Raw genomic sequence first — 27,711 nt, 5'->3', positions numbered from 1 at the left:
ATTTATTTATTATTGATTCACTGTTATGTTACAGGGAATAAGCGGTAGAAAATGGATGGATGGATGGATGGATGTTATGTTACAGAAAATGGGATACAATTGGTGTGGTATGAAAAGGGGCAGGATTTAATAAGCTCAGCTTCTTCCTACTCCTTTTCGGACGTGCTGTAAATGAAACAACTGGAAATATCTGATGCATTACATTGTATAGTATGCATGTTCGCAATAAACTGAAACTGAACTGAACGTTTATTTACGTCAAATGTACCGTGTAGTGAACAGCACCGCCACTAGGGGGCGACAGAAAGGCACAGTTGGTCGCCCAGTGTGGCAAACAAACATCTTAACTTTAACACACATTGATACCTTCATTAATCATTTTTATTTCAGGCATCTTTGCGGACAAAAAAAAATTATAGAAAGTGTCAATCGTTACAATACTTACAAAGCATCACCTTTATCATCACATACACTCCCTTTGCATGACTTGTAAACAAGATTAAAAAAACAAACATTTTGTCTTCCTCCTGATTAAGTGTCCTTGCTCAGGGGCACTCTGTGAAAAAGGCACACATTCCCACATTAGTGCTAATCACAGAAACACGATAGTACATCAATATGCAGATTGGGGTCCTGCAGCTGAACACTGCTTTAAAAGGTTGCTATGGAGACCAAACAAGCAGTGTGAGACAGCCAATCCCATTCCCCAATGTGAGCACTGCACTCTGCACTGACTATAATAGCATAACATTATTTTATGTCGCCTTATTGCACAGCCCCATACTGCAGTGTCATGAGAATTAACCTTAAATGATGATAAAATATAATACTGTCGAGTTTTAACGCAACACAAACAAAAAGAAACTCGACATGGTTCAGCTGTTTTACATGTTGGCAAAATACACCTTCATTTGGGCTGTATAGACTATCAAGGATCAAACATACTGGAAAAAAGTTCCTTAATTATGCCAGCAGTAGAACAGATTGTATCGCAATAAACCAAGTTGCAACATTTGCATGGCACATTTTCCCCATTTAAAAAGTATGGAGGTTAATTTGTGTTTCTATGTGAACGTTGTTTTTAACATTGGATTTATGTAACTGCATTGTTTGTGTTTGGATTTTCCAAATAAAATGTGTAAATTATGCTGACAATTTTATTGAATAAAATTGTCTCAGCAAAATTTGTTTCAAAATTCAGTGTGTAAAAAATAAAATAAAAATCAGTGCATAACGGGTGTCCAAAGTGCGGCCCATTTTAAAAATATTACGAAAAAAACCCATTAAAACGTGGAATAAAAGCGCAAACTGGTGTAATGTAATGAGAAATTGTTGCAATATTGACATAACACAAAGCTGCCTTGCAGGCAGGTTTTTTAAAACTCTCATTGCTCAAAAAATAATAAAAACCTGTAATTGACGGATAGATCTAAAGTTGATCTAGAGAAAGTTGAAAGTAAAAATAACATACATTGGTGTATGACTTGTTTTTAACACTTTTATGAGTGGGGGCCTTTTAGATCCCTGGGAGCTTAAGTCTGTTTTTTTTTAAACTGTCATTGCTCAAAAAATAATAATGAATTGAAAGCACTGAATTAATAATTGAATAACTCAAATATTCCACATTGATCATTTTTGTTGGTAAAACATTGCACATTTTGTGTTTTTCCTGTTAAACTTTATGTCAATGGACAAATCTGAAGTTGAGCAATAGATATTTAAACATCGAAAGTAAAAAAAAATAATAATAATATATGACTTATTTTTACTTCAATGGCTGAAACTATTTTGGGTACCCAGGACCTTTAACACACCAGAATTAAGGAAAGCCCTAAGGGTTATATCACATTGTTGGTTTTGAAAATGAAAAATATCAAAATGGACCATGCATGCTTTCATTTCCAGTGTGCAGCACTCGGTGAAAAAAGTTTGGACGCTCTTTGTGTATAAAATTTTAGTAAAAAAAAACCTTGTTTCTTCAAAACTCAAAACTTACTTCAGGTAAATTAAGACGGAAGCACCTTATTGGCTGGTTCTAAGTCAGGATCGATTGCTTCAGTCTTAATTTACCTGAAGTGAGTTTTGACATCTTGAGTTTTGACATTTTTCTGCTTTGAATTTTTATTAAATTTTTAAAACAATATATGTAAACTAACTGAATTTTTAAACACAGATTTTGCTCACAAATGTTTTTTCATTGTAAGCATGATGTGATGTAAAAAAAAATTCAGTTCACAAAACTCAAACACAAAAAATTCTGTTTCATAAATTCAGTGTGAAAATGAATGACACAAATTCATCACCATAAAAATGCACATTAAAAGAGTATGGCACAGAATCGTCCCCATTTAAATAGTAAGGAGGTAATTGTTTGTCTTGATTACAAGAGCTTTTTTGGGGGGGGACATTTAACTGAATTTGTTGCGTTTAAATTTGTGTGTTTTCAAATTCAGTGTAAAAAAATAATTGTATAAAAATTCAGCTTCAAAACTCAAGACTCTCTTCAGGTAAATTAAGACGGAAGCACCTAATTGGCTGGTTCTAAGACAGGATCGATTGCTTCAGTCTTAATTTACCGGAAGTGAGTCTTGAGTTTCGAAGCAACACATTTTCTGTACTGAATTTTAAAACCCTGTAGTTTGACGAGCCACATTTTTAAACACATATTTTGCTCACAAATTATTTTTCAATGTAAGCATAATTAGATGTAAAAAAACAAACAAAAATCAGTTCACAAATTCAAAACGCAAAAAAAATCAGTTACATAAATTCTGTGTCAAAAAAAAGAAGCTTGTGTAATAAGGACACAAATTAACCTCCATAAAAAGGCACATTATGGCATAGAATTGTCCCCATTCAAAAGGGCACATTAAAACACTACAGCTTTAAAAAATAAACAAAATCCCCTCCAGATAATTTAATATGCATATTAGAATTCTAAATATTGTACCATGGCTTAAATTAGAAGTAATGTTACTAGCATCTACAGTCTGACAATTCTGGTCCGAGTTCATTTAAATAATTCCAAGTAATATAAAGTACTGGTCAGTAGGAAATACACAAGGCAGCCAGAGTATTAGGCACATCTAAGATCCAATATAGTTAAAGTACCAATGATTGTCACACACACACACACATTCACACACACGAGTTCTGGCAAAATTATTCTCTGTATTTGACCCATCACCCTTGATCACCCCCTGGTCAGGTGAGGGGAGCAGTGAGCAGCAGCGGTGGCCGCGCCCGGGAGAGCTGCATCGGTAAGTTTGCGATATTTTGGTGTGGATTTCAACCAAAATTTCCTGGCAAAACAAACAATACTTGGGGGTGCCAAGTTTGAAAGGTGATGATGACCATAGAAGCAGAAATGGAAAGATTTCTGCAACACACCACTAGGTGAGTGTCGCTATGGCAACTGTGAGATGCGCTCAAAGGAAAAGGAAGACAATTTCTGGTTTGGACCTTAATAGATAGTGCAGGTGCACCTAATGATTGTACAGTAGTACCATTGAAAAACTACAATGTTGCTCCACTTTCATTTCAGCTTGGCCTGGCGGTCAAGCAAGCGTTTGACCTTCCACAGCATGACAGCGGCGATGAGGAGGCACACGAGCAAGGTGAGCACGTAGACGCCCGCCAGCAAGGCGGCGTCGCCGCTCCCGTGCAGCCGCTCATACACCTCCCTGCGGCCCACGTAGTCCAGGTGGGCGGCGTGGATCTGGAACATGGTGCAGCAGGACAGCAGCACGTGGAAGAGCTGATGGCTCTGCCCCAGGATGTCGCAGCGGCCGGGTAAGATGCGCTCCAGCACGGGGAAGGCGAAGAAGAAGGCACAGCTGATGAAGAAGCCGATGTGGCCGAGGTGGTAGACGGCGGCCGGGTCGTCCTGGCCCGCGGGCGTGGAGAGGAGTCTGTGCAGGACGGGGCTGATGTCCCACATGTAGGCCAGGGAAGAGGGCGTCACCTGGCCGACTTTACGCACCCAAGTTGGCAGCGAGTGGTTCCGATATTTACCGTAGCAGCAGCCTAAACACGAGCACCAGCTGAGAAGCACCGCCACAGGGATGAAGACGCGGCACACTCGTGAGTAGAAGTCTTCCTCCACGGCGTAGTAATAGTGCACCACCACACTCCCGTACTGGTACTGCGCCACGCCCACGTAGTCAAAGAAGAAGAAGGTGTAGTGACACAGCTCCGACTTACTGCCCAGCAGGTGAGCCACCACGCTGCACGCCGTGTAGTTGATGGCCGACACGATGAGGACCAACAGAGGCCAGGAGTGACGGTCCCCGGCGAAGTCCACCATCTCCGCCGCTTGTCTCAGCTTCACCAACAGGACCAAGAGCGCCAGCAGGTGAGTCCAGATGTTGACCGTCTCGTTGTGGCGCCGGAAGGCGGACAGGAAGTAGTAGCGCCACCGCTGATGGAGGGGACGGTAGCCCGTGCGGACGAAGCGCTCCCTGAAGAATTGAGGGACCTCGGTGTCTCGCATTGTGTTCGGCGCGGACGGCGCCGCCTCGGCGAGCATGCGAGGGACCTGCTTGATCTGCTGCAGGCTGATGAAGAGGCGGCCAATTCGGTCCATGGCGATGGTCGTCATGAGGGCAGGGGGCGGACTTGGGAAACAAGACTGAAAAATATGTGATTGACACCATCAGGGTTTGCCAACTTTAGGCATGTTTAGCATGTAAACTACACTTTGTTTACATTCAATTTGTGTCTTGTTAGCTAATGATAGCGATTTAGCTCGCTATGGTTGAATATACATTATATCATAACAACATGACTGAAAACGGCTTTTGTGTATGTGCACACGCTGCCTGCGGTGAGTGACAAGCATGAACGCCAGGTATGCGTGTCAGACCGACACGCAATTGTTATTCAACATAATTAGTAATTATGAAAAAAATATTTATTGTTCTAAAAAAAAAAAACTTTGAATACAATGATTTGCAAATCCTTTTCAACCCATATTCAATTGAATGCACTACAAAGACAAGATATTTTGATGCTTAAACTCATAAACTTTTTTTTTTTTTGCAAATAATAATTAACTTAGAATTTCATGGCTGCAACACGTGCCAAAGTAGTTGGGAAAGGGCATGTTCACCACTGTGTTACATGGCCTTTCCTTTTAACACCACTCAGTAAACGTTTGGGAACTGAGGAGACACATTTTTTAAGCTTCTCAGGTGGAATTCTTTCCCATTCTTGCTTGATGTACAGCTTAAGTTGTTCAACAACTCCGTTGTGGTATTTTAGGCTTCATAATGCGCCACACATTTTAAATGGGAGACAGGTCTGGACTACAGGCAGGCCAGTCTAGTACCCGCACTCTTTTATTATGAAGCCACGTTGATGTAACACGTGGCTTGGCATTGTCTTGCTGAAATAAGCAGGGGCGTCCATGATAACGTTGCTTGGATGGCAACATATGTTGCTCCAAAACCTGTATGTACCTTTCAGTATTAATGGCGCCTTCACAGATGTGTAAGTTAACCATGTCTTGGGCACTAATACACCCCCATACCATCACAGATGCTGGGTTTTACACTTTGCGTCTATAAAAATCCGGATGGTTCTTTTCCTCTTTGGTCCGGAGGACACGACGTCCACAGTTTCCAAAAACAATTTGAAATGTGGACTCGTCAGACCACAGAACACTTTTCCACTTTGTATCAGTCCATCTTAGATGAGCTCAGGCCCAGCGAAGCCGACGACGTTTCTGGGTGTTGTTGATAAACGGTTTTCGCCTTGCATAGGAGAGTTTTAACTTGCACTTACAGATGTAGCGACCAACTGGAGTTACTGACAGTGGGTTTCTGAAGTGTTCCTGAGCCCATGTGGTGATATCCTTTACACACTGATGTCGCTTGTTGATGCAGTACAGCCTGAGGGATCGAAGGTCACAGGCTTAGCTGCTTACGTGCAGTGATTCCTCCAGATTCTCTGAACCCTTTGATGATATTACGGACCGTAGATGGTGAAATCCCCAAATTCCTTGCAATAGCTGGTTGAGAAAGGTTTTTCTTAAACTGTTCAACAATTTGCTCACGCATTTGTTGACAAAGTGGTGACCCTCTTCCCATCCTTGTTTGTGAATGACTGAGCATTTCATGGAATCTACTTTTATACCCAATCATGGCACCCACCTGTTCCCAATTAGCCTGTTCACCTGTGGGATGTTCCAAATAAGTGTTTGATGAGCATTCCTCAACTTTATCAGTATTTATTGCCACCTTTCCCAACTTCTTTGTCACGTGTTGCTGGCATCAAATTCTAAAGTTAATGATTATTTGCAAAAAAAAGTTTATCAGTTTGAACATCAAATATGTTGTCTTTGTAGCATATTCAATTAAATATGGGTTGAAAATGATTTGCAAATCATTGTATTCCGTTTATATTTACATCTAACACAATTTCCCAACTCATATGGAAACGGGGTTTGTACATATACATATATATATATATATATATATACTGTATATACATATACATATATACACACACACACACACACACACACACATTGTATACATACACACATATGCATACACATTCGTACTGTACATACATATATATCAGGGGTCACCAAAGCGGTGCCCGCGGGCACCAGGTCGCCCGTAAGGACCAGATGAGTCGCCCGCTGGCCTGTTCTAAAAATAGCTCAAATAGCAGCACTTACCAGTGAGCTGCCTCTATTTTTCAAATTGTATTTATTTACTAGCAAGCTGGTCTCGCTTTCCTCGACATTTTTAATTCTAAGAGAGACAAAACTCAAATAGAATTTGAAAATCCAAGAAAATATTTTAAAGACTTGGTCTTCACTAACTGACAAAGAAACAGATAACAGATTTGGTTTCCAGTTCAAAGTGTGACATGATTTATTTAAAAATGTGAGAGTTGACTTTTGTATTTTACATGAGTTATTATTTGTACAAACATGGTGCAAAGTAATTCATGATTTGTTAAAAAAATGTTAGTGGGATATTGTGATTTCACAAGACTCTCTTAGAAGTGATCATTTGAAAATGTTCAATTTGAAAAATGTGCATTTAGAGAAAATATAAAAATAAAGTCTTGCATATTGATATTTATTTGTTTCTATATATATTTATTATGAGGAATCATTAAGATGTTCAGTGTTCCCACAAAGATAAATATCATTAATTATTAATAATAACATAGAGTTAAAGGTAAATTGAGCAAATTGGCTATTTCTGGCAATTTATTTAAGTGTGTATCAAACTGGTTGCCCTTCGCATTAATCAGTACTCAAGAAGTAGCTCTTGGTTTCAAAAAGGTTGGTGACCCCTGATATATATAAATATATATTACACACACATGTATACACACACATATGCATACACATTTATACACACACACATACATACACATGTATACACACACCTATACACATACATACATATACATATATATATATATATATATATACAAACATGTAGATATAGATATATATGTATACACACACACACATATATATACACCTATACACACACACACATATATATATATATATATATATATATACACACACGTGTATATATGCAGTATTGTTTTACACAAAGGTTTAGAAATAAATCAACCAATAAAGAAATCAGCATAGACTTTCAACTTTCATCCATGCTGATTTGTTTAATTATTTAGTTCAAATTGTGGTTGTGTAACAATGTGTAAACTGTAAATGGCAAAAGCCTAATAAAAACTTTCTCACTACACAAATAATTCTGACCTGACTGTAGCTGTGCTCACGACAAAAACATCGATAGAAAAGAGTGTAAAAGTTGTGGTTAAATCCATGTTACCACTCAAATACATACTTAATTACTGATATAAATGAGGTGTTGTAAAACGTGTGTCCAGTCGTGCATATTATTTTATTTTTTTTAAAATCATATTTTATTTTATTATCTAATTATTTTATTTGTCTAATTTGACATTTTAGGCACTTTTAGGTAACTACTGATAAATTAATTAAAATGCACCTTTTGAATGTGATTAATTAATTAATTAATGGTTGCAAATATGTGACGAATAAATAATTTGTGATGATTTAGTTCTTGTTAAAAGGGACAAAGTATACATTTGTTCAATTACTTTTCTCTTTTGATTTTGCAATTCAATAGGTATACCTATACCCACGGGTGACGTCACACTGACTCCGCCCCCTGCACGGGAGACCGAAGATGATTTGAAGGACAGAAATGAATATTTCGTACGTTTTATTACTTTTCCCCCCAAGTTTTAAATCGAGCAAAGTAAGTCATCACGTTGTTAAAGACGGCGGATAATTCTTCCTGGTGAGAAGACTTGTTTTTAACACCAAACGTAAGTCGTGCCCATTTAGTCGATTGAGGGGGGAAAGTTGTAAAAAGTTCTATCCCACTTTCGGATCCTTCCAGAAGCTATAGTTTAGTAGTTAATAAATATTTCTCTCACCGTGTTGGCCGCCTTTCTTGCTCTCGCCGCGCCGTATGAAAACCTGCTCGCAAGGTCTTCCTCCTCGCCCACTGGCCTCGATGGGAAATATGCAACAGATGAGTCTTTTGACGCGTCGAGTTCTTGAACGGAAAAGAACCGGAAGTTATGTGAAATGTCGTAGAAAATAAAAGCATACGTCGGAACTCTAGTGTGGAGGAAAGTGTTGGAATTGACCAAAACGTATTATTCTAGTGTACAGCTCCACTAATGGACATTGGAGTGTTACTTGCAAAGGCAAAATTAAAGTATTGCTAGAAACATAATTTTATATGGGACTTTATTGTATTATATGTATAGTACATGTTCCAAAAAGAAAAAAAGCATAAAACACAGTATATTTAAATATACTAAATGTAAAAAAGGGAATAAATATTCAAAATAATCTAGTTTGGTTACGCCATCATGAGCGCAACACAAGGTTGTAAAAGTTTCAACTACAATTCCAAATAAGATGTCAAAAGCAAACTGAAATCAAATACACACAGCTTAAAGATTGATCAATAGCTATTTAAATTGAGTAATACATAAATATGATGATTTATCAAAATATAAAAGAAATATACCTGAACAGAACGCTCATGATGGTTACACCAAAAAGTAACGCTATGAATCGCGTTTTTTCAAGTTTTTGGGGCATTTTTATGCTATTTCCAAGCATCTCCTTTTTACAAACCCCGTTTCCATATGAGTTGGGAAATTGTATTAGATGTAAATATAAACGGAATACAATGATTTGCAAATCATTTTCAACCCATATTCAGTTGAATATGCTACAAAGACAACATATTTGATGTTCAAACTGATAAACATTTTTTTTTGTGCAAATAATCATTAACTTTAGAATTTGATGCCAGCAACATGTGACAAAGAAGTTGGGAAAGGTGGCAATAAATACTGATAAAGTTGAGGAATGCTCATCAAACACTTATTTGGAACATCCCACAGGTGAACAAGCAAATTGGGAACAGGTGGGTGCCATGATTGGTTATAAAAGTAGATTCCATTAAATACTCAGTCATTCACAAACAAGGATGGGGCGAGGGTCACCACTTTGTCAACAAATGCGTGAGCAAATTGTTGAACAGTTTAAGAAAAACCTTTCTCAACCAGCTATTGCAAGGAATTTAGGGATTTCACCATCTAAGCTCCGTAATATCATCAAAGAGTTCAGAGAATCTGGAGAAATCACTGCACGTAAGCAGCTAAGCCCGTGACCTTCCATCCCTCAGGCTGTACTGCATCAACAAGCGACATCAGTGTGTAAAGGATATCACCACATGGGCTCAGGAACACCTCAGAAACCCACTGTCAGTAACTACAGTTGGTCGCTACATCTGTAAGTGCAAGTTAAAACTCTCCTATGCAAGGCAAAAAGCGTTTATCAACAACACCCAGAAACGCCGTCGGCTTCGCTGGGCCTAAGCTAATCTAAGATAAACTGATACAAAGTGGAAAAGTGTTCTGTGGTCTGACGAGTCCACATTTCAAATTGGTTTTGGAAACTGTGGATGTCGTGTCCTCCGGACCAAAGAGGAAAAGAACCATCCGGATTGTTATAGGTGCAAAGTTGAAAAGCCAGCATCTGTGATGGTATGGGGGTGTATTAGTGCCCAAGACATGGGTAACTTACACATCTGTGAAGGCGCCATTAATGCTGAAAGGTACATACAGGTTTTGGAGCAACATATGTTGCCATCCAAGCAACGTTACCATGGACGCCCCTGCTTATTTCAGAAAGACAATGCCAAGCCATGTGTTACATCAACGTGGCTTCATAGTAAAAGAGTGCGGGTACTAGACTGGCCTGCCTGTAGTCCAGACCTGTCTCCCATTGAAAATGTGTGGCGCATTATGAAGCCAAAAATACCACAACGGAAACCCCCGGACTGTTGAACAACTTAAGCTGTACATCAAGCAAGAATGGGAAAGAATTCCACCTGAGAAGCTTAAAAAATGTGTCTCCTCAGTTCCCAAATGTTTACTGAGTGATGTTAAAAGGAAAGGCCATGTAACACAGTGGCGAACATGCCCTTTCCCAACTACTTTGGCACGTGTTGCAGCCATGAAATTCTAAGTTAATTATTATTTGCAAAAAAAAAAAAAAAAAAGTTTATGAGTTTGAACATCAAATATGTTGTCTTTGTAGCATATTCAATTGAATATGGGTTGAAAAGGATTTGCAAATCATTGTATTCCGTTTATATTTACATCTAACACAATTTCCCAACTCATATGGAAACAGGGTTTGTATTATCGTTGATTTTAAATGGTCAAACTAATGCATATTATATATGCATGCCCTAGTAAACAAAAAAAAGTCATATTTATTTTTGGATTGTTACATTTTGAAGTACATTTGTGCAGGTGGGTGCGAATGTACCCATTACCAGAGCTGTACACTCTATCCTCTATTGCCAGCATTTTTGTTTTATTACATCCACAAACTGCTCCCTCCAAAAATGTTAATGCTGTTATTCCTGACTATACATTTTATACTGTGACCTTTTAAATTACAATTCCTTCATATTTCCTCCTGTAAATTATCAAAAGGTATACTTAAGTTTATTTTGTATTAGAAAGACTACTTGTTTATTTTTCATTTTGAATATTTCAATAACACCGAAACCAAATTCTTAGAAAAAAATGTAACTACAGAAAATGTAAATAATGAAAAAAATAAGGATTTAAGAAGGAATAAAGAGTAGAGATGCCTGCCGATATTATTGGCAGATAAATGCGTTAAAATGTAATATCGGAAATTATCGGTATCAGTTTTTTTATTATCAGCATCGTTTTTTTTTGTTTTGTTTTTTTAATTAAATCAACATAAAAAACACAAGATACACTTACAATTAGTGCACTAACCCAAACAACCTCCCTTCCCCATTTACACTCATTCACACAAAAGTGTTGTTTCTTTCTGTTATTAATATTCTGGTTCCTACATTATATATCAATATATATCAATACAGTCTGCAAGGGATACAGTCCGTAAGCACACATGATTGTGCGTGCTGCTGGTCCACAAATAGTACTAACCTTTAACAGTTAATTTGACTAATTTTCATTAATTACTAGTTTCAATGTAACTGTTTTTATATTGTTTTACTTTCTTTTTTATTCAAGAAAATGTTTTTAATTTATTTATCTTATTTTATAAAAAAATTTTTAAAGTACTTTATCTTCACCATACCTGGTTGTCCAAATTAGGCATAATAATGTGTTAATTCCACGACTGTATATATCGGTTGATATCGGTATCGGTTGGTATCGGTAATTAAAGAGTTGGACAATATCGGAATATCGGCAAAAAGCCATTATCGGACATCCCTAATAAAGAGCATGCCTTTTTAGGTTTATATGTAACTCTCAGCACATAAGCAGACGTGACAAAAGACCAGAACACTAACAACATCAGAGTGGTATTTACTTGGAAGGGTGTTGGTTTTGACTGCGTTATATCAGGGTGACAGCACGGACGAGCTTTTCCGGCCATGTCAGTTCGGTTCAGTACCTGGAATTGTATGGCATTAACTTGTTAAACAAGTTCAGATGAATGCTCATGAACTTAGTTTTGCATTACTGACGGGGACGGGAACATGTTGCAACATGTAAATGTGCCACTTTTGTGTAAATTTTCTGAAGAACGTATGAAAATAAGGGTGTTAAAGGTTGCAACCTCTTTGCTAAGGTCTTAAAGGGAAACTGCACTTGCTTGGGAATGTTGCCTCCCATTCACAATCCTTACGTAAGACAAGCACACATGTTTTTCTTAAATGCATTCTAACTTGTAAATAAACGCTAGCAAAAGTCAGCTCACAATGGCGGAGGGGAATTCGATCCATTCTGCCTATTAAGCGCTCTAAAAACCTCCAAAAACCTCCATCAGTGTTTTATATACAGCACATGTAAGTATTTTATTATTATTAGGGATGTCCGATAATGGCTTTTTGCCGATATCCGATATTGTCCAACTCTTTAATTAGCGATACCGATATCAACCGATACCGATATCAACCAATATATGCATATTATGCCTAATTTGGACAACCAGGTATGGTGAAAATAAGATAAATAAATTAAAAACATTTTCTTGAATAAAAAAGAAAGTAAAACAATATAAAAACAGTTACATAGAAACTAGTAATTAATGAAAATGAGTCAAATTAACTGTTAAAGGTTAGTACTATTAGTGGACCAGCAGCACGCACAATCATGTGTGCTTACGGACTGTATCCCTTGCAGACTGTATTGATATATATTGATATATAATGTAGGAACCAGAATATTAATAACAGAAAGAAACAACCCTTTTGTGTAAATGAGTGTGAATGAGTGTAAATGGGGGAGGGAGGTTTTTTTGGGGTTGGTGCTCTAATTGTAAGTGTATCTTGTGTTTTTTATGTTGATTCAATAAATAAAAAAATAAAAAACGATACCGATAATTAAAAAAAACGATACCGATAATTTACGATATCACATTTTAAAGCATTTATCGGACATCTCTAATTATTATTATTATTTTTACATTATTATTTTGTGTGAATGAGTGTAAATAGGGGAGGGAGGTTTTTTGGGTTGGTGCACTAATTGTAAGTGTATCTTGTGTTTTTATGTTGATTTAATAAAAAAAAACAAAAAAAAACGATACCGATAATAAAAGAAAACGATACCGATAATTTCCGATATCACATTTTAAAGCATTTATCGGACATCTTTAATTATTATTATTATTTTTACATTATTATTTTGTGTGAATGAGTGCGATTGTAGCTGAGATAAGCGGTAGAAAATGGATGGATGGATGGATGGATGGAGTGTGAATGAGTGTAAATGGGGTAGGGAGGTTTTTTGGGTTGGTGCACTAATTGTAAGTGTATCTTGTGTTTTTTATGTTGATTTAATAAATAAAAAAAATAAAAATAAAAAAAACGATACCGATAATAAAAAACAAACGATACCGATAATTTCCGATATCACATTTTAAAGCATTTCTAATTATCTCTAATTATTATTATTATTTTTACAGACACATCACAACGTTCGCCGTTTTCTTTGACTACAACAACACTACTGCTCATGGCAGACTTCATGATAGACAACAATGACTACTAAAGGACAAATGTTGATACAGAACCTTATATTTTGGAGCATGTATATAAGGAGGGTGAGCTACAAGTTTTAAAAGCTGAGTGATAAGCAGAATCAGCGAGTGGCAGTATTACTAAGTGCTAAACAAGAAATACAAACTACAAATATAATAAAACAATCACTCACTGTACAATGTCTGCTCTCACTGGGATGCCGACTAATGGAATGTTTATATCTTCCCGTTTAGCTGAAGACTTAACCATAATCCTCATGCAGATAAAAAATAAATAAACTAGCGTTTTTTCATGTCTTTTTCGCCATCACTGGGTCGAAGTTGAATGTCAAAGTTGACCAACTTCTCGGTTTATGGCCACAACTTTCTGCTGTACAAGTGAGATGCATTGATTTATAATCTAGATTTCACTTCGACCAACTCAGAGACGATGCAGCAGCTCACCGGCTCAGTATGTCCATAGCTGCATAAGACAGTTGCTGTGATTATGGCACCGCTAAAAGTGGTTCCTCAGCTTTAGCGCTTATAATAACAATATCGCTAATATCTGGTTAATATACAGGTCAAGAGATGTACTGTTGGCAGGTTTTGGGTGATTTTACAGGGCTTTATAGGCACAATAGAGTACTCCCATTAGCCTCGTTGTTAACCATATCTAACAACTCAGAATGCAAAATACAAATAAAAAACATGTATTCTTGTCTGACGTAGGGATTGAGAATGAAAGGCAAAATTCCAATTAAAGTGCGGTTCCTGTTTAAAGTGCAAGCATAGCAAGAACTAAATCAACTATTTAGATAGGTTGATTGGCAACACTAAATTCCGCCCGATTGTAGCTGAGATAGGCTCCAGTGCCCCCCGCGACCCCGAAGGGAATAAGCGGTAGAAAATGGATGGATGGATGAATTTTACTGATTGATTGGCAACACTAAATTGGCCCTAGTGTGTGAATGTGAGTGTGAATGTTGTCTGTCTATCTGTGTTGGCCCTGCGATGAGGTGGCGACTTGTCCAGGTTGTACCCCGCCTTCCGCCCGATTGTAGCTGAGATAGGCTCCAGCGCCCCCCGCAACCCCGAAGGGAATAAGCGGTAGAAAATGGATGGATGGATGAATTTTACTTGTCTGATGCGGTAATGCTTGTTTAGATGAGTGAATTCACAAATTGGGCTACAACTCCATGTCAACAATGTTATTCTGCTTCGTTTTGACTTTTTACCAACAACAGCACACAACTTTTGGTTTCTTTTTTCTTCTGTTCCAAGTGTACATTCCCAGATGTGTTTCATTCCAAACAAGCAAGACACCTGACATTTCCCTTTGCAAACCTTTGACTGGAAAAGGATTGCACGTTCCTTCTAGCAGCACATCTTCCACCCTAATTGGGTTGAATGGCCCAGTCACATATATTGAGGTGGCATTTTGGGGAAGAATTCCCCAGAGCTCTCCTATATGGTGCCCACTGTGACTTCACATATTAATGTCCGTCTCTTTCTGCTGAGCACTTTGTTTTTGCTTTTTGTGCAATATATCACCTGTCACATCTAATGGGAGCCAGGATGGAGTACATGAGGCCCCGGCGGGTCCCATGGGCACGCCTTTGTTTCCAGTTGTAACGTAAGATAACGCTTCTGTTGCAACTTTCTACCCACGTTGTATTGAGCGGCTCCTTTTGTGCTGTTGAAGTATTTTAGGGACAACATGCTGATAACATCAATAACTAAACAGTTAAAACATACAATTAGTGTCAAAAATGATACATTGCACCTAAACATATTGTAATATGGTTTCAGACACCACAAATAAACCAGTGCGATGTAACTACAGTATAGTTACACCAACCAAACCAAATATTAATTGCAATTGAGGTGCCTTAGACTTACTGATACCCTAACTTTATAACAACGAAAATGTGGTTATTGCACAGGGAGAACATTTTCAAATAAATAATCGGCTCATCTATTAGAAACGATAACGACTGTTTTTTTTGGACTTAGGGACACCGGAAGCTGCATATATATAACGATGGTTGCATCTTTTTTTTTCTTTTGATTTGATTTGATTTTGGGGTTTTTAAAGTACAAAAACAGTACAAAACAGCGCCAGGGGGTTGTAAACTCAATAAAGTAACTAAAATAGAATGGCTTTGCACTTTGTTTTATATATATGTATATATATATATATATATATATATATATATATATATGTATGTATATATATATATATATATATGTATAAATATATATATATGTACATATATATATATATATATATATATATATATATATATATATATATATATATATATATACACACACATATATATATATACAGACATATACATATATATACACGTATATATATATATATATACACATATATATACGTATATATATGTATATACACATATATATATACGTATATAAATATACGTATGTATATACGTAAATATATATATATATATATATATATATATATATATATATATATATATATATATATATATATATATATATATATATATATATAACAAAGTGTAAAGCCATAGGCTCACAGAAGTTCAGTAGATCATTTAAATGTGGAACACAGCATCATCGTTTTCACAGCTTTTTGGTTGTTAGAGGGAGAGAGTGTTTTAACGTAGAGTTCTAATTCTTTTTAAAGGCACAAATAACAGGTCGGGTATTGAGAAACTTGCATTTAAGAATATAAAACGTAGCCAATACGATGATTGCATCTGCCAGAAACGAAACAACAGCAGTGACGCGATAATGACTGTTTCAAACTTCCGACAATGTCCTTCAAAATAAGAAAACATTCTCAACTGGCGGAATGATACACATATTTTACACATTTAAAAAACATTTCTTAGCCCCTTAATTTAAGTAACATATACAGCAAAATTTGGTCACTTATGTTAACGATACATGATGCTCACATTCAGCATTAACACGAGAGATTAATTTTATTTTGAATTTCACATCCCCGAGTGTATAATTCTCCGCTTGGCTGTGTTGCGTGTGAGTTAGGTGAGGTGGATGTCGGTTGAAGTTCTATTTCTCGTAGCTGGCTATGGCGGATGTTAACGAGAAAGAAACCATGAAGAACTATCACATAGCGTCGGAGAAAATCAACCCAGAGGCCAGTCGTTACCCTCACTGTATCGTCTGGACGCCAATACCCGTGTTGTCGTGAGTTGCCCACCACTGACTCTAAACACCCGGATGTAGGACCAAGGAAGTGATATTAGCTTAGCTAGTTAGCCAGCGCACACAACCCTGTGGCTAATTCACATACATCCTAAAATGTTAATATCATAATGTATTTTATGTGTGTAAAATGTTAATATCATAATGTATTTTATGTGTGTAGACCTTTGATACAAGTGAGTATATATTAGCTTTTGAAATAGCTGTTATTATTATATCTGTAAATCTTAATTTACGGATGGATTATGCTGACTAAACACTCAATTTTGTCAACTCGTGACTTTATGCCTTTAGTGTGAAATAGTTACTGCAGATTGAGTCAAAATGTTACCTTAAAAGAGTAAAAAGGAAGGAGGCATCGAATTATTCATGCTCTACAGCTTCCGGTAACCCCCGGAAGTGCCCGCGTCCTACCTTGCATAGGTATGTGACAAAAAATGTCAAATGCCAAATATCTCAAAGCAATTGGAAATACCTTGGTAAAAATGTTGCAAAGATACTTGCACCATTGCGATAAGCCAAATATTACTGGATCTACACATTTTTGGAAGTTCAAGGATCAATGGCTTTTTTGTCTTGAATTATCCATAAAGACAATAAAGAAATGTGTGACCTATAATTTGGAAAATTAACTTCAAAACATCATAGCGCCTTTATTAGTCATTAATGCATGAAATAAAAAGCAAATGGTTTAATTCAGTTCTTTATTTTTCGGAGTATAAGTCGCACCGGCCGAAAATGCATAATAAAGAAGGATACAACATATATAAGTCGCACTTTTTTGGGGAAATTTTTTTGATAAAACCCAACACCAAAAATAGACATTTGAAAGGCAATTTAAAATAAATAAAGAATAGTGAACAACAGGCTGAATAAGTGTACGTTATATGAGGCATAAATAACCAACTGAGAACGTGCCTGGTATGTTAACGTAACATATTACGGTAAGAGTCAGACAAATAACTATAACATATAGAACATGCTATATGTTTACCAAACAATCTGTCACTCCTAATCACTATATTGCTAATCTTATATGTCTAGTCTCTTACGTGAATGAGCTAAATAACATTATTTGATATTTTACGGTAATGTGTTAATAATTTCACACATAAGTCGCTCCTCAGTATAAGTCGCTGCCCCGGCCAAACTATGAAAAAAACTGCGACTTACAGTCTGAAAAATACGGTAACTCAAAGAAAATAACTTCATGTAAAAAAGAACTACTTGATTAATTAGCCAATTTATTTAGATTAATTAGGAACGTTACAATTAACGGGAAAAAGCTGTAATTTCCATAATTCCTGGAATTGTTTCAAATAGGGTTTTCAAAAGATGATACCTTTTTGAAAGGGTAATCTATTTTCTTTCAATCTAATTAAGTATTTCATCAATCAATTGAAATTCCCTATAAATTTTGTATTTTTTGAGGCAGTTATTTTTTTTTTTTTTTACAAATTATACCTTAGAGGGGTTCAATATAATGATCAATTGATTTCATGCAGTGTTGTCACTACGACAATGTCCACACAGATGGCATCAGCGCCAAGAGCAAACTAATCCTATGGTACAGACCAGGGATCTCAAACTCAATTCACATGGGGGCCGCTGGAGTTTGAGCAGCATCAGGTATTTCACAAGAAAAGCTTTGATAAAAAAATTCCAATCTTCTTAAATGTCTTTATTTATTTATTTTTTTTAACACAAAATAAGATGAAAAATACATAACAAATTGGGAATTGACAAGAAAAAAGTAAATAATTATTTTGGGATGTAGAGTATATTTTAACTCCACTTGGTGTCACTGTCGTGTCGATGCACATCATTTCCGCTTCTTTTTCTTGACAGTAACAGCAGCACAGCGGTCTGCCGACAATAACCTGGTAGCAGTCTCCTTTGTTTTTGCACTCAATGTTCAAGTTTTTCATGATGCCATTAACTTCATGGCCTTTGTAGATGGTAGAATGTACTGGGATAGCGAGCGCATAAAGGCGACTGCTTCCGGAGTGTTTGTTATCCGCTGTGCTGTTTTAATCGTAGTCATAGAAACAAAAACAAATGACATCAATTAATTGTTAATTGTGTGAGGCAATGCAAATAACAAATAATGACCCAGAAATAACGGTGTGGGTTATGGGGGACTGATATTGCAGACGGACAAGTGTCTCTGTGTGACAGTAGCTGTGTCCCAATTTAGGGTTTGCATCCTTCGAAGGACCCAGCCTATGCGGTCGACAAAGTGTGGGTCCTAGCAAGAGTCCTCCAGCAGCGGCTTGAGCGATATGAATTGGGACAGTGTAGCCTACGGCAGTGGTCCTCAACCTTTTTGTAGCTGCGGACCGGTCAACGCTTTAAAATTTGTCCCACGGACAGGGGGGGTATGGTATTTTTATTTAGTTTTTATTTTATCTTAGTGACATCATGCACAAAAGTACACTCATAGCTTGTTTTAAAATGTCTCTGACAATCTTGCACTTTCTGTTTTGAAATGACATGAATGTCTGTGCCACTGCTTTATAACTGTTTAATAAATACAGTTTTGGTCAATTGACTTAGTTGTGATTTCCCTCTCTGCATGAAAGTTGAAAATTAGCATATATTAATGCAGTATGAACAAGAATGTTTTAATGTAGACACATAGAATGATCATACTGTGGGTGTATATGCATCAAGTGTTCATTCAAGGCTAATGCAAAATATCGAGATGTACATCGTGTATCGTGACATGGCCTAAAAATATCGAGATAATAAAAAAAAGGCCATATCGCCCAGCCCTACCCCACTGTGATTGGTAGGTTCGTTCAGCTCCACACATAACACTGTAAAGTGCCTTTCATCTAAAACACAAAATATCGTCTTGGCCAATTGTGCCCTGTGGGCCGCGACTTTGAGATCCCTGGTATACACATACTGCTTTGAATGCAAACTGTGAATGGTTTAAAACATCACAAAACGCCATTTAGAGCGAATATTTCAGCATTACTCAATGACCATACTATGTATATTGTTTTGTAGATGAAACATTACACATTTTTTGTGTATTTTCATAGCTGCGGCCCCGGACAGAAATTTTTACTAAGCACAAAAACCATAATTGACTTAATTGGCTTAAATTGACTTAATATTTTCAGTTTTATAAATACACATACAAACAAATAAAACCAAGTAAAGATATTAAAACTTACTTTCGGGTATGATTTTGTATGAATGATGTAAAATTGTTCATGTTGATTTTTTGCACTTCTCAATATCAAGTCCGGAAATTTTGGGAAATTCTAACTACAGCATCAACCTTAGTGCTCTTTAATAAGTTAAATAATGACCTCCCTACACAGAAAATAATGACACACATTGCCAACCTCTTCGATCATTGTGCAATGGAGATAAGAAGGTCAACGACCGATTGTCACATACCTACCTTGCACTTATTATGGTAGGATAGGCATCTCTATTCTCCGTCAAAACCGCAATAAAAGTACACCTCCAGACAACTTCAACCCTAAACTAACACCCTCCCCGGATTGTTAATAATCAAATGTAAACAATCAAATGTAGATACTTTTCTTATGCCTTCTGATCTCTCTCTCTCTCTATGTCCACTACTTGCTGTACATAGCCTACCAAGTCAGACCTACACTGTTTCAATATCCATTTCTCTGTTCTCAATTGTTGATGACTGATGATAACAACCAAACCTAACCCCCCCCCCCCTCCCCCTCCTCACCCCGAATTGTAAATAATGTAAATAACTCAATGTATACACCCTGATGATTATCTTGTGTGATGACTGTATTATGATGATAGTATATATGATAGTATATATCTGCATCATGAATCAATTTAAGTGGACCCCGACTTAAACAAGTTGAAAAACTTATTGGGGTGTTACCATTTAGTGGTCAATTGTACGGAATATGTACTTCACTGTGCAACCTACTAATAAAAGTCTCAATCAATCAAAAAATAGTATTTGTTAATGAGTGTTTGCATAGTATATGCTCTACCTACCACTATAGATTATTATTTCATGGCATAATCACAGTCAAATCCATGCTCTAATGTGTTTTGCTAGATGGTTATTTCCAATTATTGGACACATGGGTATCTGCACTTCCACTGGGATCATTCGAGACTTTGCTGGACCCTATTTTGTTTCAGTAAGTAACGCCATTACGTCTTTTTGAAATGATTATTTAATCACTGGAACCTAATTTCCTGTGTTTTGCTTTGAAGGACGACAACATGGCTTTTGGGACACCCACAAAGTGAGTAAATGTATGGCAAGTGATTTTAAGTACGACTTAAGCATTTTGTTTTATTTCTCTTTCAAGGTACTGGATGCTTGACATTAGCAAAGTCTATGCAAGTGGCTCTAATGCCTGGGATAGAGCCGTGCATGACGCTTCAGAGGAGTACAAACACAGGATGGTAAATGGCTTTTTATTGTTGTTGTTTCAAGAAGAAAACACAGTCGTCACCGTTTTGTGTATTTCCAGCACAACCTATGTTGCGACAACTGCCACTCGCACGTTGCTATGGCTCTAAATCTGATGCAGTATGAAAACAGCACTTCATGGAACATGATCAAGCTTTGCCTACTCGTGTTTATCCACGGGAAACATGTCAGGTGAGACACAAACATAGTAGTTGTTACTAGAGATCGACCGATTTTTACAAAGCCGATACGATTATTAGTAGTCAAAGAGGCCGATAGCCGATATTCGGAACCAATTTACAGTAAAGGTTATTTAAACATGAATAGATTACGTCAGTAAACAGATGGACAAGGCTTTGAAGGGGAAATGCACTTATTTGAGAATTTTGCCTATCGTTCACAATCAGTTCACAATCATTATAAAAGGCATGACAACGTATGTATTTAAAAAAAAAAAAAATTCTAAATAGGGATGTCCGATAATATCGGACTGCCGATATTATCGGCCGATGAATGCTTTAAAATGTGATATCGAAAATTATCGGTATCTGTTTCAAAATTATCGGTGTCGGTTTTAAAAAGTAAAATGTATGACTTTTTAAAACGCAGCTGTGTACACGGACGTAGGGAGAAGTACAAAGCGCCAATAAACCTTAAAGGCACTGCCTTTGCGTGCCGGCCCAATCACATAATATCAACGGCTTTTCACAAACACAAGTGAATGCAAGGCATACTTCGTCAACAGCCATACAGGGCACACTGAGGGTGGCCATATAAACAACTTTAACACTGTTACAAATATGCGCCACACTGAAAAACACATTTCGTGAGAACATCCGCGCCGTAACACAACATAAACCCAACAGAACAAATACCCAGAACCCCTTGCAGGGGTCTCTTCCGAGACGCTACAATATACACCCCCCGCCCCCTTCAACCTCAACCCCACCCCCCCAAACCCCGCACTTTCTTAGACTTTGTGAAAGTCAAAGTATAGTATTTCCCATAGTTGTAGTTGGTATCAGGATTATCTCAGGGAGAGCATGTCCCAAATTCCAAGCATGTTAAAAAAAATAATGCACTTTGTGACTTGAATAATAAATATGGCAGTGCCATGATGGCATTTTTTTCCATAACTTGAGTTGATTTATTTTGGAAAACCTTGTTACATTGTTTAATGCATCCAGCGGGGCATCACAACAAAATTAGGCATAATAATGTGTTAATTCCACGACTGTATATATCGTTATCGGTTGATAGCGGAATCGGTAATTAAGAGTTGGACAATATCGGAATATCGTATATCGGTAAAAAAGCCATTATCGGACATCTCTAATTCTAAATATTAAATACATTTGGTCAAAAGTCCTCTTACTTTTGAAGTTGCTCTATTCCGCCGATAAAGCCCTTAAAAAACATACAAACACCTTCATTGAGGTGTTATATACATGATGTAAGTACCGGTATATATGCAATGTCGTAGCGGGCACATTTATAATAACATTTCATATTTACGCATTTTGATCATTTTAAACATACACGGCACATTAATTTCAAAAACGCATCACAACGTTTGCCTTTTTTATAAGATCACTAATTACTACTCATTGCAGACTTTATAAGAGCCAACAAACATAATAAAACATCACTTACTGTACAAAGTCTGCTGTCATTAGAATGCAGACGACAAAGATGTTCATATATTTCCATTTAGATAAAGAATTACTCATAATCTTTGCGGAGAAAAGGGAGGTGGAACCAATCGTCTTTTTTTGTCGTTCTCGCCATTTGTGGGTCTAATTTTGCTGTCAAAGTGTACTAACTTGTCGGAATACGTCTTTGTCCTTCTATCCAGGTGAGAGGCATTATATATGATCTAGAATAAAGTTTGACAAGCAAGGAAATGAGGAAGCAGCTGATCAGTGGATCATGTCAACATTGGCTCACACGCTTGTGATCACGGCGCCGCTATAGTTTGTCTGCGTTAGCGCTTATAATACCAATATCCCTAATACTTGGTCAATATTCAAGTCACGAAATGTAAATGAAGTATTGTTGGCGCTTTTTAGATGTTTTTTTATTGGGTTTTATAGGCGGAATAGAGAACCTCCCATTGGCTCTGCTATTATTTGAGTTAGAATGCATTAAAAAAAAAATACATCTGTCACCATGTCTTTCATAAAATCCTCTAAAGGCCTTATTGGCCACATGCGTGGACAGCACCTTTTAGCTCTTATTTCCAAAATTGTTTACACTACTGAATTGGGGTCTTATGCCGCTTATGTGGACACTTATACTGCTATCTGGTGGTGTCAGAAGAGTATAACATACAATGGAATTTGGAAAAAAAGTGTAAAAATAAAAATTAGCATGTCACTACACATGAAGTACACGTTTGTGTACTTATGGACGAAGTACATCATATCAAAAGATGATTTTTAGTTTTTATTCTAATTAGGGTCCAATAAGCCCAAATAGCAAAGAGAAATAAAAAAAGCATGTAAACAAACAGCTTGGGCCTTAAGAGGTTTATAATGAATGTGAACGATAGGCAAAATTCCCAAATAAGTGCAGTTCCCTTGAAGTTTTTTTTTTTTTTAACATTATTTTTTACGGTAGCAACATAATGTTTTATGCGGCGCTAATGTTGTGGTTCATTTAGCACCAAAACACATTGAGGAGTTTCACAAACACCTTTATTACGTGTGTCTAAGAGGAGCATCAATATTTGCATTTCAAAATATGGGAAATCTCCTTGGAAAATTGGTAAAAATATGGGGTTTCTCTACATTACAATACCTCGCCATCTACTCAATTTTATAGCAGTTTATGGATTTAATACATTGTAAGTTTTCCTCGTGAGGAACCCTGAAATATTGCGAACATTTAAATAAAAACTATCTGGGGTTCAAGCTGGCGGACATAATTTATTTCTGGATGTCACAGAAAATATGAGAATGTGTGAGCTGCTGCCTGCTTTTCTTTACTTATATAATAAGTCTCCTATTTGTCATCCATCTCTGTCGCGTTATTTGATTGAATCACAGAACATGAAACTCTGCGCGCTCCTTTAACGAGCCCATGCGCCGAGTGTTGCAGACGGAGGCTTGTTTACTGATTTGATCTCTGTAGTAGCGAAAACAAACAAAACGGGACCTGGAAGACGCCAGGAAAGAAGGACAAAAACTAGATTTGCGGGCAAAAAATGAAGGTTTTGACAGGTACATGTAAGCAGAGGAGACGTACTGTAGGCGACTAGAACTGCAGGAGGGTGATAGAGAACTCAAATAAATGCCATGTCAGATGTCAAAACATATTAAGGGATAATTATTGACAATGAGAGTAATTTATATTCTTAAATTAATTTAAAATAATAATTGGGCTCCAGCAAAAAGGAAACTTTTCTAATGTAGGACTTCATTTTTTGGGGGTAAACACTAAGTATTGGTATTATATGTGTTTGTATTGTATCTTCTGATGTAGTTCTTTTGGGAAAAAAAGGCAGATACCGATATACGCTAAAATGCCAAATATCGGTGAGGATAATCGGCCCGGTCGATCTCCAGTTGTTGTCGCTAAATAAGGGTTAAAAGTGCAGTATGATGATACAGTGCTTGTTTCACCTGCTGCAGCTGCGCAGGCTTCCTGAAGTCATGGCTGCCCTTCCTCATGCTGCTGGGCGTCATTGTGACGGTGGTCCTCGCCATCAACCTGCGGTGACCTGGGACTCTTCCTCAGACGTGGGAAAACAATGCGGGTGCGATGCCTTGCCTATGAGACTTTTAAAACCTGTAAAAGCCACTATGTCCAAAACGTTTGTTAGTTAACACCTCTTGATTTAGAGCAGGAGTGGGCAGGCTTTTGGGCTCTTTTATAAAAGTGACAGATGAGCCAGGCATAAAGTCTAAAATATACTTGAAATGTATGAATCATTTTAAAAAGGGAGGCCAAAATGCACTTTAGTGTATGGCTTGACAGATTAGAAAAGTCACTTTTTCATTTGTAAATGCTTGTTTTCTATTTTGTGATACTTAACATTTGAAATCTAGTGGAACTAAAAAGATGGCGTTCATTACGGGAAGGTGGGAATAACAAAATAATTACACTATCGGACCAAACTAAACTGCAAAATGGGTCGTACTGTACCCCAGGGCTGGGCGATATGGCTGAAAACTATCACGACATAAGCGTTTTATATCGTTCGATAACGATACTCATTGATAATTTTTATGACGTGCTAAAAATAAGGACCAAGATAAAAGTATATTAAATGTAAACATTTGTATTTAACCTGGAACCTTCCTTAGATTACAATCCCCTCATCTATCAAGGCAGAAAGGAAAGGAAATGTCAACACAACCATGAAAAACAATCAATGTGAACCAAATTCCAAAATCACATTGAACACTTAACAATAACCTTTAAAATGAAGGAATATGTAAGAAATGCTTAATAAAGTGTAACAAATAGTGCAAAGTGTGAAATTGCAAATGTAGAGAAACCTGAGAAAAACAATGTTTTGCAGTTTTAATGCCAGGCAGTAACGGCCGTGTTCAGGTAACATTGATCTGACTATGGTCCGTTTTTTAAAACATCAAAAAAACTGCCATACTGTCGAGGTGACTTTTCCTGTTCTATTGACAACTTCTTTGCTCTCTGCAGCACTCATTTTCACTTTCTATTCTCACTTCATGGATAGAATCAACCGTGAAACAACAAGATTGCGCAACCAAACCTGATAGTTGATACTGTTACTTGATTGGCTGTTATTGTGTCACTCCTACAGATCACTTCCTGCGTTGCTGGGTTAGCATGGCTCGGTTGCTCATGAGTGACGTCATACAACATCCCAAAAAAATTATCGAACATGTTATCGAACGCATTTTTTATTGATATAAATTACCGTATTTTTTGGACTATAAGTCGCAGTTTTTTTTCATAGTTTGGCCGGGCTCCAGTACGACTTATATATGTTTTTTTCCTTTATTATGCATTTCCGGCAGGTGCGACTTATACTCCGGTGCGACTTATACTCCGAAAACTACATAACGTGTCTATCACGATATATATTGATATCATTTTATCGCCCAGCCCTAGTCTGCACTTCCTGATTTAACACATCGCCAGCACCACTAAACACAATGAAAGTACCATCTTTGAGAAATACATTTATGCCTTCACTCACAAACTAACTTCCTGTTTGCTCGTTTTTCTACCAGGGAAATCTAAAAAAACAAAAACATGCCTAACGCATTTGAAGCTGTCGGTGTGCCTCTGCAGGACTACACGCGACGTTGTTTGTGTGCATTTTCTTACCGTATCACTTTGCCATCATCGTGCCTGACGCGTGTCCACAGGGTGAATGTCTTCTTGCCTTTTAACTGCAGGTCAGTGCAATGATTGTGTCACAATTAGTAAATGTGCCAAATGTATGGGCGAGGAATGAAATGTACTGTAATTCCTCCTTAGCAGCACTTTTACTATAATTTTTCCGTTCAAATGTCAGCTTTACAGATGCCACGTCTGCTGTTGTGCTAATGACGTCTACTATGACTAATGGGCACATCAGTAGTTACCTCCGCCAGGAGGTTATGTAAGCAATGCTGTTTAGTCAGAAAAATAACTCCGTTTTTGGCGGATATTCATAAAACTTTCAGGAAATAAGGAACAACTGAGTAGATTTGAGGCCTGATCTGTACAATTCTTCTGCGTTACTTTACGTTGCCGCTGCTCTGTGTGTGTGTTTATGACAGACAAGAGCGTTCACTCCCGTTTATTTCAATCTGCCATAGATAACTCAAAAAGTTGTGGGTGAATTTTCATGAAACTTTCAGGAAAAACAGATTTTGGGCTTGAACTGTATAATTTCTACTACACTACTTACAACAGCGTTTACTCCGTTTCTTTTATTCCGCTATAGATAACGCAAAAAGTTATGGCGGATTTTCAATTAACTTTCAAGAAATGGGATAAGGAACAAGTGACGACATTTTTGCGTTGATCCGGATCATTTACACATTACCTTACGTTTACGTTACGAGCTTCAACTTCTGTGTATGCTCGCAGCCACGCCACAGACAGTTGATTACTGACAAGAGGCTTCACTCTGTTTCTTTCATTGCGCTATAAAAAGCTAAAAAAGTTATGAGCAGATTTTCATCTACCTTTCAGGAAATGTAAAAAGGAACAAGTTTTGGGGCTGATCTGTATCACCGTCTGGATGTAGGACTTTTGTTTTTTTTTTACTATTTGGAGGTCTGCGTGCTTTTCTTATGTTATTGTGACTACAAGTAGTTTAAAATGAGGCGTTTATTTCCAAAAGGACCTGGCGTATTTGAAAAGAGGCCGCTATGTAAAGAAATACAAACTAATGATAGTAAAAAAAAAATTTGCAATGCCAGCACTCACAAGCTAAATTCCACTCGAAGGCGGCTTTCTCCCAACATCAGTTGCTATGGCTGTC

At 37.1% G+C, this 27,711-nt stretch overlaps 2 protein-coding genes across 3 annotated transcripts; one reads left to right on the top strand and one right to left on the bottom strand.

Moving 5' to 3' along the window:
* Positions 1 to 19: 19 nt before the first annotated feature.
* Positions 20 to 17,212, bottom strand: paqr7a (progestin and adipoQ receptor family member VII, a). 2 transcript variants are annotated; one of them, XM_061931078.1, is made up of 3 exons: positions 17,145 to 17,209; positions 8,461 to 8,582; positions 21 to 4,630 (listed from the first exon to the last, which is right to left on the bottom strand). In XM_061931078.1, the coding sequence occupies exon 3, from the start codon at positions 4,598 to 4,600 to the stop codon at positions 3,536 to 3,538; it is 1,065 nt and encodes a 354-aa protein (XP_061787062.1). In that variant the 5' UTR covers positions 4,601 to 4,630; positions 8,461 to 8,582; positions 17,145 to 17,209; the 3' UTR covers positions 21 to 3,535. The 2 variants fall into 2 exon arrangements, with proteins under 2 accessions (XP_061787063.1, XP_061787062.1); XM_061931079.1 differs by lacking the exon at positions 8,461 to 8,582 and having other exon boundaries at positions 20 to 4,630; positions 17,145 to 17,212.
* Positions 16,610 to 26,092, top strand: tmem222b (transmembrane protein 222b). Its single transcript, XM_061931080.1, has 6 exons — positions 16,610 to 16,795; positions 20,886 to 20,970; positions 21,047 to 21,078; positions 21,145 to 21,241; positions 21,310 to 21,440; positions 24,881 to 26,092. The coding sequence occupies exons 1-6, from the start codon at positions 16,677 to 16,679 to the stop codon at positions 24,966 to 24,968; spliced, it is 552 nt and encodes a 183-aa protein (XP_061787064.1). The 5' UTR covers positions 16,610 to 16,676; the 3' UTR covers positions 24,969 to 26,092.
* Positions 26,093 to 27,711: the final 1,619 nt, after the last annotated feature.

The sequence above is a fragment of the Nerophis lumbriciformis genome, linkage group LG37 (genome assembly GCF_033978685.3).
Source record: "Nerophis lumbriciformis linkage group LG37, RoL_Nlum_v2.1, whole genome shotgun sequence".
In the NCBI taxonomy this organism is placed as follows: Eukaryota; Metazoa; Chordata; class Actinopteri; order Syngnathiformes; family Syngnathidae; genus Nerophis; species Nerophis lumbriciformis.
The sequence above is the reverse complement of the archived record's forward strand: the minus strand, read 5'-3'. Positions and strand labels throughout refer to the sequence as shown.

Bases quoted from the DNA above. Each gene is read 5' to 3' on its own strand.
- paqr7a (XM_061931079.1), bottom strand. From the start codon at position 4,600: ATGACGACCATCGCCATGGACCGAATTGGCCGCCTCTTCATCAGCCTG.
- tmem222b (XM_061931080.1), top strand. From the start codon at position 16,677: ATGGCGGATGTTAACGAGAAAGAAACCATGAAGAACTATCACATAGCG. The intron at 16,796-20,885 runs GTGAGTTGCCCA...GTGTTTTGCTAG, and splicing joins ACGCCAATACCCGTGTTGTC to ATGGTTATTTCCAATTATTG. The intron at 21,079-21,144 runs GTGAGTAAATGT...TTCTCTTTCAAG, and splicing joins GCTTTTGGGACACCCACAAA to GTACTGGATGCTTGACATTA.